The sequence below is a fragment of the Nicotiana attenuata genome, chromosome 5 (genome assembly GCF_001879085.1).
Source record: "Nicotiana attenuata strain UT chromosome 5, NIATTr2, whole genome shotgun sequence".
In the NCBI taxonomy this organism is placed as follows: Eukaryota; Viridiplantae; Streptophyta; class Magnoliopsida; order Solanales; family Solanaceae; genus Nicotiana; species Nicotiana attenuata.
This window is the reverse complement of record NC_031993.1, coordinates 12,649,124-12,663,953: the sequence shown is the minus strand read 5'-3', so window position 1 is coordinate 12,663,953 and position 14,830 is coordinate 12,649,124. Positions and strand designations below refer to the sequence as shown.

The 14,830-nt window shown below is 34.6% G+C and overlaps 1 protein-coding gene across 2 annotated transcripts; it reads right to left on the bottom strand.

The window, feature by feature from the left end:
- On the bottom strand, positions 1,544-11,091 carry LOC109225322 (alpha-L-arabinofuranosidase 1-like). Of its 2 annotated transcripts, none has more exons than XM_019389944.1 (18): positions 10,796-11,091; positions 9,260-9,490; positions 8,722-8,776; positions 8,027-8,238; positions 7,052-7,173; positions 6,819-6,969; positions 6,270-6,339; positions 5,355-5,500; positions 5,150-5,195; positions 4,993-5,045; positions 4,414-4,558; positions 4,099-4,217; positions 3,923-3,994; positions 3,742-3,845; positions 3,017-3,073; positions 2,715-2,913; positions 2,254-2,400; positions 1,544-1,770 (listed from the first exon to the last, which is right to left on the bottom strand). In XM_019389944.1, exons 2-18 carry the CDS (start codon positions 9,434-9,436, stop codon positions 1,624-1,626), a joined length of 2,022 nt encoding a protein of 673 aa, XP_019245489.1. In that variant the 5' UTR covers positions 9,437-9,490; positions 10,796-11,091; the 3' UTR covers positions 1,544-1,623. The 2 variants fall into 2 exon arrangements, with proteins under 2 accessions (XP_019245489.1, XP_019245490.1); XM_019389945.1 differs by having other exon boundaries at positions 6,819-6,966.

Genomic DNA, 14,830 nt, shown 5'->3' with positions numbered 1-14,830 from the left:
GTACGAGGATGCTCTTCAAGTTATATCAACACCCCAATTTTAAAAAAGAGACGGTTAAATCAAGAGAAATATTTGAGATCATATGCCTGAGAATATGAGAGAATACGATTTATTGGTGAATGTAACTGTAATAAACACTTGATTGAGCTTATTGTATAAAGCAGTAAAGTGTAGTAAGAAAAATTGATGATGAATGATATTTCTGTGATGAAAAAAATAGGAGTATTGATGTGTACATTTAATATACAAAGAAATAGGAAGAGGAAGGTGATTAACTATACGAGACAGTTTTGTTTGCTTAGGGAAAAAATGGGTGTACGAGAGTTCTAATTGGTGGAATAATTTTTAAAAGAAAGAGGAGAAAGAAACAGAGGAAAAGGGTCTTAGAATGTGGGTGAGTTTATTTTAATTTAGGTGAGTCTTAAGTTAGGCCAATGGGACGATGACACATGGGAATTAATTAAGTTTTTTTTTTCCTGACAGGGCCTTTGAAAGTTGTATGACGTAAAGTATTGGTGATAAAAAATTTTGGTTGTCTGAAAATAAAACTTTAATGATGTTTGTAGAGATTATTCAAATGAAGTGCAAGGTCAAAAAAGGATGAGAAGAACAAGAAAAATATGAACGCACACACGCTAGAGGGGGAGGGTAGAGGGGGTGGGGGGAGAGATTTTTTGAGATGGAGGGTATTATTGTACCGACTCCAATAGTCTAGGGGCAGTTTTGACCTTTTTTCCGTTATGACACGTGGAAATTAATTAAATTTTTTTTTATCTAACATGACCGTTAGTCGTAAGGGCATTCTTGAGCCGAAAAGATAACGGTGAGGGCAATTTTTTCAAAATAGGTGGACGGAGGGCATTATTGTACCAACTCCAATAGTCTAGGGGCAGTTTTGACCCTTTTCCGTTTCGAATATTAGATGTCTAACGAAAAAAATGATATGTCCAAGTGGAAACCAAGTTATTGTACGTTGCCTACATGCTGTGATTCTTCTTTGGAAATAAAATGAACAGAAACTAGATATTGTCAGTATATATACATATGGTGCAGTTGGATAACCATACTCATGCTCAGGTATTGGCCTTTAATTTTGCAGATTTTCTTGCTGTTTGTGTTATCATACTTTCAATGTCCACTGCAATGTGAGAATCTGATAATATATGGGCCAGTTTTACTTAGCTAAAGAAGGAAAAATTCAAATCCAATGTTTGCATCAAACCAAGTTAATTTAACCTGTTATCTCTAAAATAAAGGTGAGAAATATATTAATCAATCATAGCGAGAAAAAAGATCATAGTTAAGCGAGAGACTTATTAAAGCCTAAAGATTTCAGACTTGTAAAAACTGGATCTATACGGTAATACATCTAAGAAATTATTTCTTACTCCTTCTGGAAGTACAGTCGCGAATTTAATTGTTTGATGTAATCATCGAGTATGAGTAAATTTAATTTATTCCCGGCGCTATTGTTTCACAAAGTAGACTTCTCTAAGAAGTTCAGCAAAGTGCCAGAGAACAACAAATTAAAAGAAATAGGAGATATTAAGAACTAACTGCATGAATATATATGAAATTGATATTATGGATTTATAACCACGCATTCATAAATGGTACATAGTCTTAGTATGAAGATATAAGGGCAGAAGCAGTATCAACACTACTGCTGATTGATTTTCTTAACAAGTCAAATGAAGTGAGGGAACGTGGAGACAGTACAACATCCATGCTCTCGCTAACTTTTTCAAGCATCGCTTTAACTGGTGATACCTGCATAAATAGAAAAACCAAATTTTTAAGAAAAGCAACCACCTAACAAAGGTAACAAATTTAAATAATTGTTTTAGCATGCTCTTTTCTGAGCCGAGGATCCATTGGAAACAACCACTCCACCTTCACTAGGTAGAGGTAAGATCTGCGTACACACTACCCTCCCCAGACCCCGCCTGTGGGAGGTATTAAACTGGGTTTTTTGTTGTTCTTGTTTTAGCATGCTCTTCAGACACTAAAAGAGGTGAAAGTCCTAAATTGTAACTTAGATATCGCTAAATTACAACATTTCTGTAGATATGGAACTGTTGACGAGGCAAAGTAAGAAAGAAAGAAGTTCATTTTCAAAGTTTAGCTGCTAACTGTGAAACAACTTATGCCAAACCAACAAATCTTGCCAGCAGATCCAGAAAATAGTATATTCCGTGAAAGACAACGAACCTTTTTAGGATATAAAAGAGTTAAATGAAAGGATGTTTGTACCTTATTAGGCTCTTTGAAGGAATTTTCATCCATCACATTGGTGGATGTTAATGTAGTTTTTATTGCTCCAGATGACTCTAAAGTGTTCTGATCCAATCCGCTGATAGAGATTTTAAGAGCAACGGCGGTGGTCCCAAAGTTCACGACCTGTGGAAAATATCTCAACATATGAGTAATGAACCTATTAAAGGTGGAGAACAGTACTGTGTAAATGCAAAATAGTCAGGACGATGGCGCATCATAGGATTATGGAAATAAAATCTGATATCCCTTTTGAAGAACCTGAACTATCATTTACTCACCATAAAACGATGCTAAATAGCTGTTAAGGGTGAACGTAGACCATTCAAAAGTCTTGAAGTGCTAACGATAACCAACAAAGAAGAAGCTAACGTACATAAAAAAACTAGCCTACCTTAACCCTCCAAGAGTGATGAACCAAAATAAGAAAATATCCACACCTTTATTCTCAAATACTCATTGTTATCATCTGAATTTCGCCAAGTGATGGCAGATGCTATAAGTGAATTTGAAGGATTAGCTTGAAGTGATGAACTCAGAAGAGTTGCGCCATTTGACTCTTTGAAGAAATGCTGCATCCAATAACTTGGTGTTCCATACATTTGTGAAGAGGTGAAGACAATTGCATCTGGGTTCCACCTACATGAAAGAACATATTTGTTCAATAGAATAGATTAAGAGAAAATCTTTAAGGAAAAAGAAAAAAGAAAAGAGAAAAAAGAGGAGAAGCAATCAGATATACCTCCTGTCGTTGTCATTAACAAATAGGGGTGCATAACTTGCCATTTCAATTGCTTCGCTGCACAGAGGAAAATTTCAAGTAACATCAAACAAAGAGAACATAGAAAAGGAAAAAAGATGGAATATCGATTAGTTTAAGGTGATTAGCATAGTCGATGCCTGGATCTCTAAGATCAAAGTCATCCAGCATACAGTTAATAAAGGTACCACATAGTATACTATATGATGGATCGGCATAGATTATAACATTTTCAAGTAAAAGCTAAAGGAAAGATCAGTTATTTGCATATAAAAAAGAGAAGGGCGTTAATCAACGTAGACTTCTTTAAGTAAAATCACATATCACCCTTTCTTTAAGTAATTCGTCAAAGTAAAAATCATATATCACCCTTTATCGTTGTAGGACTAAATAAACTCATTAATTGGATGATCTAAGGTCTACATAGCAATAGCTTTAGCTATTAGGGAGTGGAAGCTGTCCCTGAATTTTTTTTCTGAATGTGGTCTGCTCCTCATAAGTTTTCTATAACGAGGAAAAAATAAAAGAAAAGAAAGCAAAAGAGTTGGAAATACCCCCCCCCCCCCCCTCTTCCACGCCCGAGGAACTGTTCAAAAGAATTTGCTGTACCAGTTTTTTTCCCTCAAAAGAAGCAGTGACACAGCCACCGACTCCACATACACATGGGAAAATTTAAAAAGAAAATTAGACAAATATTACACAGGTACCTGTTCTTTTCTACCCCAATGAGGAATCCAGCTTCAGCCAATGCTGCTAAAAGACTACCTTTACCAGCATCATTTCCAGTCACAGCATACTCACTTATAAAAGCCTGTAGAAATATGTGTTTTACATAAGCATCACTTAGTAATTTAACTCATTAGTCATCAAAAAGGAAGCTTTACCGACCTTTGGTCCACTGCGTCGTGTACTATCAAAATGGCGAGCATTAGAAAATACAGAACTTGCGCTGCTATAAATCTAACAATAGAAAAATCACAAAGTTAAAGCTCGTTCAAAGACAAAGAAAGCAAAGTTAAAGCTTCAGATACATTGAAAGAGTCAGAAAAGTGTCAAGATCTTACATGAAAATCATATAAATCGGCTGGGTGATCCAGTGGACTGGAAGAACCGTCACAGTTTGAGATTATCCTAATATCTGGGTATGCATCTTTGATGGCTGAATAGAACTTGAGGTAATTTCCTGTATCACAAGGAACAGAAATCACAGACGAGAATCTTTTTCTCTTAGATAGGTGCGCTGCGTTGACCTATGCAGAAAATTGTAAAAAATATTTGCTAGAAAGTTATGCAAAATATGAATCCTTCATGCGCTATTAATAAGTTCCCTGTGAAACAACGGACAAATATGATCTTCTAAATACGATAAGTATGCCTACCACGGTATTTTGACTTTCCACAATCCTCATTTCCAATCGCCACATATTTCAAATCAAAGGGCTCCGGATGTCCCATTTTGGCTCGCACAGAACCCCATGTTGAGGTAGGATCACCTCTTGCAAACTCAAGACCATCTAAGATTTCCTGCATAGACACAAAATATATTCGTATAAATGTAATGTAGTACGGACTGAATGAAGACGAATTGTTGCTTCAGAGCAGGAAGCAAGAGTGTGTTTCAACAGCTAATTTTACTTTCTTAACCAATTTAGGCAAACAATAAAAATGATGTCTACTCTGTAAGTTGATTTCAAAATATTAGTTACTTAGGTGACTTGAATATGTAACACAATAAGCCTATTAATGCACAAGCCAAGTAAAGTTTAGCCAAGTAAAGTTTCAACCAGCGAGTATTATAGCCATAAAAATGAAGCTTTTAGTGATGTGAGTTTTTAATGGCTAGGAATTCACAGCTAACAAACAAGAGAAAGGTTTACAACACCAAATAAAATCTACATAATATTTATTCTATTAAATCTCAGATCATATTTTATGAGCTAAACATTCAAGAAACCTACTTGCACAAAAGGCAAAATAGCGGAAGTGTCAACTTCATCATGGTGGCTGACTCCTGAAAAATTTAGAAGCATAAAAAGAAGAAGAAGTAAATTAAGTAAACAAACGAAATTAACTAATAGACAAAGAATAGTGCATTTGCGGGAGTGGGGGGACTACCGTTGTTGAAAACCCACACAGGTCGTGCACCTAAGTCCTCGGCAAGCTGCAGAAAAGGACTGGAGTTATTCACATTTAGAAGCACACGAATGTTTGCATCAAGTGTGTGCACGCGTGCTCTTTTCATTTTTTATTTTTTATTTTGGTGTGTGTGTGTGGTTAGCATGCATGACCAGCCGAAATGGCCATAGAACATAGTTATTACCTGCAGGAACTCAAAATGGCCAAGCCCATCATCAGTCCAGTAATTCCAAACATCACCAAAGTGCCCGGGCCTCTCTTCCCACTGTCCAATGGTTTCTTTCCACCTAAATGCATTTCTTAAATAGTCACCTTCAACAAAACATCCACCTATAACATGAAAGATTTATCAACATTGGATAATCGTGATCATTAAGAAGCTCATATAGAAGATATGAAGACTGATAGGGGGCCTTCACAAAGGCAAAATGAAAGGGGAACCTGTAAAGAACACACAGCACAATCTTGGAAAAGTAAGTCCTCTAATTGTTCTGTTATGGAATTTTTCAGGTGATTTCATACAGTATATCAGAAGAATCATACATGGAATTCAAAAACCAGAAAGTGTAAATATTTACATGAGACATGCAGTTGGAATCATCCAATATTTAGAAGCCTCCGCTCAATTAAATGCTAGGTAAAATACTCCTCCAACTCTTTCATTAAGTGTCTAGGGAGGATATTCACCTATACTAGTCTCTTGCCTTATTACACTACCCGTTTACTGATCTATCAATTCACCTAAATTCAATCTTTACAGGATAATTTTTCCTTTAATAGAATTACATCACTCGGTCTCTGTTTGAACCGAGTCTAAAGAAACGAAAAAATCATATTACTGAAACTCCTGTGAGAAAAAATTACACAAATACACAAGACAGTTGTATATGGGCTTCTTTTTATTATACTATCTGTTTCTAATTTACTCAAGAATAATTCCTCTCAAGTGATATTATTCTTCCTCATCAAGAAGGGCTCAAGTGAAAAAAGTTACATCAAGAAGTAGCAGGTATAAAATACTAATAACTGTAATTCCAGTCCATCAGCTGGTACAGTAACATGATCCTCATGGAACAAGCTGAAATGTATTCGAGAATACCTGGAAATCTAATGAATGCTGGTTTCAAATCTTTAAGCATTCCAAAAAGATCTTGCCTGAAGCCATGGCCCTGTGCCAAGAAAATTGCCACAAACCACATTTATCACACAAATACATCTAATTTCCTACAAAAATGAAAAATAAGAAAGAAAATAATCGAAAACAATGTCATACTCATTGACAGAAGGATTGTTGGATATTTACGGCCAAATAATGAGCAAAAACCAGTTGCAATAATTTGTGAATTTATCTTCATTGACAAATGTTATGCATTATTAGTTAACAATGCCCACATGGTCAACAAGTTTTACTTTTTCCCAAATGTAAAACCTAATAAAATCCTCTGAAGTATTGAGAGAGGATTCATTTATAGGCGAACCCAATTTATTTGGATAAAAGGTTAGTTTACTGATTGATATAAACAATCCACTTTAGGAGTTTTTTGGTTCAGAAATATGTCATTAACTCGGCCAGCTGAATTAAAGCCAGTCTCCTTGATTAAATTTGAGCCTTCTCTGAATGGCTACATGAAAGTTCTAAGTTACGTACCTTATATGTGTCTGTAGGCATCAATGATACTTGATCAAACCATATAACACCTTTTGTTGTTGATCTCAATTCGAGTCTTGAATTGGGATCTGTTCCTTTTGCTTCTAACAGGATTTCCACTTTTTTCCAACTTGAAATATCGGCAGCTCTGCTAGAACATGTTGAATGAATTGTGTGCAAGCACTAAACTTTGTAAAAACATGGAAAACAAAGCTAACTAGACATATACTTACACTATGTTGGAAGTAGCCAACTTTTGCAATCCATTTGAACCAGTTAAAGCGACAGATATATTGATTGATTCTTGTGAACGAACATAAAGCACTAGTTTGTAACTCTTTCCCTGCTCAACATTCTGCAGGAAAGCATAAAATGAGGACAATAAATAAAGAACATGCACCAAAATATTCTTAAAGAAAGCACCACCCTGATCGGCATCTTAGTTTATAATAAAATTCTGATTGAAGTCTAAGCAAAGACTTGATGATACAAATGAAGGAAATGTGTCACTACCCAAGCCCATAGTACGTATTGTCCGCTTCCCAATAAGCCTCACGGATTTGTCCATTATTGGATTACGCCATATCAAGCAGCGTGCGTACCATGTAAACATGTATTCTATCTAATATAGAACTTCACTTGTATAGCACATGTTCACATGGTACGCACGCTTTTGGTCTCCATGTGGCACAGTGCAACAAAGAACAAATATGTAAGGTCTGATGGGACAAAGCAGATAATACGTCCCATGGGATTGGGCTGTGACAAATATGGTATCGACGCCAAATTCTCGCAGTACAATGGTGGGGAAAAACTCAATGAAGACGCTGAATCCCTGCGGGGGTGTATATGACGCCCATGACGGAGGACAGGTCAAAAAGAAGGATTGACAGGCTTTTGAAGAAAGAGTACATACGATACCTTAGGCAAATCCCACATCAAAAAGGAAAAGGAAGATGAAGTGTTATATAAGATAGACTACAAATTCACATGGTAGGCGCTTTTTCGGCTCGATGTGGCATCGTACAATAACGGACAAATCCGTGAGGTTGCTTGGACTAAAGCGGACAATATGTGACATGAGCTCGGGTTGTGACTATCTAATATGCTTATACTATTGAGGAACATTGGACATTATCCCAGTGAATCCTTGAGAGAGGAAGAAAGGAGAGCATGAAGAACATTTCAGTCAAGCATGATAAACATACCATGCCCCAAAAACCAGGGTTGTAGATACCAACTCCACCGTCCGGACAGATATTGGTGCCTCTATGGTCACAAAGCACCTGCATTCGAAGTGCAACTTTATTCCGATCAAAGCATGATGAACGATCTGTTGAGACAATCACTGAGGACTCATCCCCGATGATGGACCAAGGATCGATATTCGAAGGTACATTTGGGCCTCCAGCTTCAAAACCTGAAAGTGGTTTCAAGAAATCTAACAGTTTAATAAAATAAATGTCAAGAATATATAGGAGGTAAAACTCTTATTGCATGAATAGAACTTGCAATTTCACATTTAGTGCCTTGTTAGTATTTTCACCGAAGTCTTCCTTTCAGTCAAAAAACAACCTCTTGGACTATAGTAGCGTACTGAGTATAAAACACTCCAAGTTAACAGCCACCCAACAAGAAACATTTCGAAAGGGAAAAGTAATAATGACAATCCAAAAAAAAGCACAGAATCATGTAACATGTTTGTCTCTAATTTTCTGCTTGAGCAACATAAACATAAATACTTCATCCTTTCCGTATGATTCCTGTTTGTCCTTTCTTTTCCTTCTTTTTAAGGTAAAAAAAAAAAAGCCAATTACTACTTAATCACTACGAAGCGAAGCATGTATTATTTTTCTTTTTAGAGAATTTTCCTTTTCTAAGGAAACCATAAAGTCAAGCTGACCTCTGTTGCTGACAAGCTCAGCCCACAATCCACCAGCTCCAGCATGATTGATCTCCTGAAATACAACATTCCATGTGTTATAAACTAAAATCAATTGACATTATCTAATTTCAAGGAAAATTCAATCCAATTTATTCAGGAAAACTTTTCCCCTTATGCCCACATAAAGAAAGCATGTATTGTTCTCTTCCAGGTATTTGGAAAATGTTGAAACAGGAAATCAATTGACATTCCTACTTTCTTCTTTTGTTCAAAAACTCTTCAAATGGGAAATTTTTTCAAGAATTGAGAATGGGGATTTTGGCTTGCCGGAATGAACTAATTAAAACGTATTCTAGATGTATTTTCAAGAAGCACGATGTTATGATTCTGAGTATCATATACATTAGAAATAGTTATCCGGTAGAGGAAAAGATTGCATGAAAAAGAAAATGGCAAACAAACACCTAATACAAGAAATGAGTTACACATTATAAGTTAGAAGGTATACACTTCTCATTTTGCAATACAAATTGAGAACCCAAACGACTAAACTCACCTCAAAGAATATACCAAAAAGAGTATCAGGTATTTTCCTTGCTGATGCTTCAGATGCATTCACAAACAATACCGCTGTCTGGTTTGCTTCAACCCCAGTAGCCGAACATTGACACAGGGCAGACAGACCGCACAAAATTAAAAGAAGTACGTGATAAAGGGAATGCCTCGACCCCATCTCCTTCTCAGTCTATTCGCTGTTGCTGCTGTAGGCCTGTAGCCTATTTAAGCTCTGAGAAAGGTACAAATTCAGTTAGATTTTGATCATTAATGGAAGTATAAAGTTATCAAGTTGCTACCTTTTACAACAACCTAATGTCAGCATAAGACAGAACCGAAAAGATTATTGTCTGAATTAATAACAATAAGAGTCAGGTTTGTCGGATCTTTCTGCTTATACTAGCACGATAGTAACAGCTATCAAGGAATACAATTCAATACATAAAATATAAGCCATAAAAAGGAGAAAGTTGTTGTGCAAATATTATGTTTACTGGCTCATACATTAGTTCCCAAAGTATCCAAGTTACTGGATAAGCTTTGACAGATTAAAATGATAGAACTGAAGAATGAAAAATTGACCATATCTGTAATACAAATGAAACTCATTAAGCTGAATTTATAAGGAGATGCTAGATATAATGGCTCAAAACCCAAACTTATTGTGCTACACTAAATTATTGAGCATAGAATTGGAAGCTATTGCCTTGATGCAAGGGAAAAAGTCGCCACCATGTGCTCAGGAGGTCACAAGCAGAGGCGGACCCATGCTATACAAAGAGGGGTCACCGGCACCCATAAAATTCGGCAAAAATTTCATGTATATGTCTTTAGAAATTAGTGATATATTAGTAATGGGCACCTTATATACAAAGCAGATTTTGCTTGAATCCAAAGGTGCATCCGCGACCTAGGTCCGCCTCTAATTACAAGTTCAAGTCATGAAATATTGTCTCTTGTAGGAATGCAAGATAAGGCTGCGTTTCTTGTTTTGATATACTAAAATTTGATAATTACAAATTCTATTTTTTTTATTGTTTTTTTATTTTTAAACAAGGGTTTGGGTTTCCATAAACAACCTCTTCTGCCTTATTAAGTCACTACCCTCCCCAGACCACACTTGTGAGATTACCGTGGGTCTGTTGTTGTTGTTGTTGTAAACAAATGTTTGGAAATATATATATATATATACCCAGATATTAATAATCAATGCATATACTATGGTAATTATTATTAACTGTACTACTATATTTCCTATATTATATAATCCGTCGGTGTATAATTTGTTGACCAAGAGAAAAACGCAACTTTTAATTTGCAGTCAAACGAAATAAGGGAACGCAATTAATTTCCTTCACTCTCCTCCATTTCCCTTAACTGAACATGGATTGCCGAAGTTAATGCAGAAATGAATAGATTACAGTGATCAAAGAGGAAAAGAGAATTGGAAAAACTCAAATATTTAATTTCTAATAGCACGATCAAATATGAGGAATTCAGATGTATATATCAGAGAAAGATCACTTTATTTTTTCACCTGGAAATGAGCTGGCCCAGCAAATAAACTTGTGGGTTTTGCTGCTCTGACGTAGTATAAGATTATACAGAGAAAGGATGAGTCGAGGTTAGTTATAGAGTGAGCTCACTGCTGCAAGTCTTGTTGTAAATAATGACTCTGATATTTTAGTATATACATGCAATTATATATATAGAGTTGAAGATGGTGGAATAGAGGAAGAAAGAGAGTTTGTTTATTGCTTGGAGTAAAGCAAGAGATTTTGTCTCTCTTTGCTTTCACGTATGCAGTTTGTTTTGTTTCCTTCAAGTACTGGGCAGAGTATCTTGGGACCAATTCTTCAAGAGGTTTTCTTATCCTATTTTAGTGCGTGGCCCCACACTCTGCAAATTGATGTTACTGGATAATTATCTTTCTTCGTTTTTTTCCGTTCTCTTTGGTCCGACTAATAGCTTGTTTACCCAAGTTTCTAAAATCAGCTTATTTGAGAATGTGTTTTTTTCAAAAGTACTTTTTAAAAAAGTGTTTTTGATGAGAAAGCAGTTTGTGTTTGGCTAATTAATTTGAAAAACACTTTTGAGCAGTAATTAGTGTTTGACCAAGCTTTTGAAAATTGCTTCTAAGTGTATTTTTCTCAAAAGTATTTCTCAAAAAAGCTTTTGGAGAGAAGCTACTTTTTTCTGTTTCTAAAAAACTACTTATGCTTCTCCCCAAAAGCACTTTTTTCCCTTCCAAAAGTTTGGCCAAACACCTCAATTTTTAGCCACAAAAAAGAGAAAATCTCATTTTATACCCATTAAATCCAAACTATTTACCCTTTAATGCTCATGCCCAAACTATTTACTATTCTTACCCATGGGGCCCAAATTAATTACCCGCTAATTTTCCAGCCGCAACCTGCAAACAAAAGCTGAGCTAGAAAATCATCAAACTTTTCTTTGGATTTTCTTCTTTTCTCTATTATCTTGTCCAGCAACCTCATAATTTTTTTTCTGGCATGCAATTAAATTAAGGGCTTTAGTTGTTGAGTACGAACTTTAATGAAATAGTTCCCGCAAATAAGGAATCTTGAAAGAGAACCTCAAGTGGTGAAATAGAGATTCAAACTCCAAAAGAATAACCTTAGTTTTGTGTGGCAGTAATAATATTTGTGGGTATGGCATTTACAGAAGTCTCTGGTCATTTACGTCTCTGGTCCCATGCTAATATCATCCTTTGAGAATCTTTCCATTATCCACCATTGTTGGGCTTGAAGCTCAATTTTATTTTTGAAGATTTCTTGTTTGATTCAAAGTGGGTGCTGTTAAATATTGCTTATAGTACCTTCTGGAAGTTCATACTGAAATTTGATAGCATTTGGAGCTGATTTGAGGTGATTGAGATCGAAATTTTCAGTTGAAAATCGAAGAAGAACACAACTACAGTATACCGCTACGGTATACAATATGTTGTAGGAGTATATAGCTGTACTGCAACAGTACACTATTATAGTTTACAAAACAGTATACCGCTACAGTATACTAATATACTATAGGAGTATATAGTTATACTGCAACAGTATACTATTATAGTATACAATATATTATTATGGTATACTGTAATAATATGCAAGATACTGTAACAATATGTTGTAATAGTATACAATATACTATAATAGTATACTTATTACCCGTAAATTCACTTGCCTTTTCCCTTTTAATTTGTTTTAAGCTTTTACCGAGCGTGATGGGCAAATTGAAAATGCAATATATATATATATATATATATATATATATATATATATATAGTATGCTATATAATGTAACGATATACTCGTACAATTAGATCCTTTTAAAATTTTTTGAAATTTTTATTGACATCTTATATTATTTCAGTTTAATAATTGAATTAATTTTTTTTTAACTCTTTACGTACAATTGTATACCCTGTTGGTATATCTATATACTATACTGGTATCATATGTTAGTTAATATTTTTTGGTTGTATTAGCTACATTTAATTGGTACACAATTTGATTTTTCTTTAGTAATAGTATAAAAAAGAATAATAAAAAATAGTGAAAACAGTAAATGAAATTAGACTATGAAGAGAAAAAGAATATAAAAAAAAGAAGTTAAATGAANTGACAAAAGCTAGAATAGGAAAGTTATCACTTCTTGTACTAACTTACTAATTTTGACCAAAATTAAAAGAAGATATATTTTTTTGTATATTTTCTCCTTTTGCAAATGCAATATATATATATATATATATATATATATATATATATATATATATAAGTACATAATTTGATTTTTATTTAGTAATATAAAAAATAATAATAAAAATAGTGAAAACAGTAAATGAAATTAGATTATGAAGAGAAAAAGAATATAAAAAAAAAAAAAGTTAAATGAAATTAGAAAAGGAAAAAAGAAATTAAGAAGAAAACGAGAAAAAAGAAAAGGAGAAAAGAAAAAAAAGAAAAAATAAAAGAAAAGAAGCATATAAATAAAAAAAAAGAATTGGAGAATAAAGAAAAAATTTTCCACAAAAACCTACTATGGTTAGGAAAATAAATGGGTAGACAAGGGTAAATAGTTTTATTTTTGTGGGTAATTGTGTCAAAACCCCAAAAAAAAACACTTTTGGCCCAAAAATAAGCTTGGCCAAACAGGCTATAAACATCGGAAAGTCCTACTTTGCAAATAAAATACTTTCTACAAAAAACAATTACATTCTTAAATTCAAATTTGATACCTCTAATTGAGTATGAAGGAATACTTTCGACAACCTTTAAGGGTAGTGGGCTATCTATTTGCAATGGAATAAAAGAGGTTACCAATTTGCTGGATCAGGTGTCCTGTTGGATGTTCCAAACCACCGTCTTCTTTTTTTTTTTTTGTTAATTCATTTAACCATTCAATATTGGCATTGAAAATCCACTTCTTTGATTGATATAAATTTTTAAAGAAAAAAAAATACTTCCTATCAAGAAACTTTAGATTGATTTCAAGACTTAGAACTCAAAACTTATACTAATTATTTAGATAATAGATTTTAAAGGTCCCACCATACTAATTATTTATATTGATTTCAAGACTTGGAAATTTTTTTATTTATATCATACAAGTAGTTTTCAGAAATTAAATTTTAAAGGTGATAATATCAATATGACCTCTCTTTGTCCTTTTCTTTTGTTGTAAATATACAAAATTAGGCTAGAAATAGTATATGACAACATTATAAACGACAGCCAAAAAAAATTATAAACAACAAACAATTTTCAAATACAAAGTTCGCTGGTGTTCATAAAAATCCAAAAAATACCAAACCGAAAATCAAACTGTAACGACCCAACCGGTCGTTTTGAGCTTTTGCACTTTGATCGCCAGTTCTCAGGCATGACTTGCCCCGTGTTATGCATTATGACCGATGTAGATCGTTGGTTTTGGCTTCCAGGAAAATCGGAATAAATTTGAAAGAATAGTCTCAGTTGAAGGCTTTGAATTTGAAATGGTTGACCAAGAGTTGACTTATTTGTATATGAGCTCGGATCGGAATTTTTATGATTTGGCTAGTTCCGTTAGGTGATTTATGACTTAGGAGCGCGATCGGAATGCATTTTTGGAAGTTTGTGGAAGGATTTGGCTTGAATTGGCAAAGTTAGTATTTCGGCGAACTCCGGTTGATAGGTGAGATTTTGATCCGAGGGTCGGAATAGAATTCCGAGAGTTGATGTAGCTTCGTTAAGTGATTTGGGATGTGTGTGTAAAATTTCAGGTCATTCGGGCGTGGTTTGGTCGGGTTTTTGATCGAATGCGTGTTTCGGAAGTTTTAGAAGAACTTAGGCTTGAATTCGATGTAATTTGTGGTTTTGGTGTTGTTTGAGGTGTTTTGATAAATGGAACAAGTTTGGATGATGTTTTGGGATGTGTTGGTGTTTTTGGTTGAGGTCCCGGGGGGCCTCAAGGTGATTCCGGATGGCTAACGAAGAGTTTTGGACTTGGGAGTTTTTTGATTTGGCTGCTGCTTCTGGTATTTCCGCTTCTGCGGAAATGGGACCGCAGAAGCGGC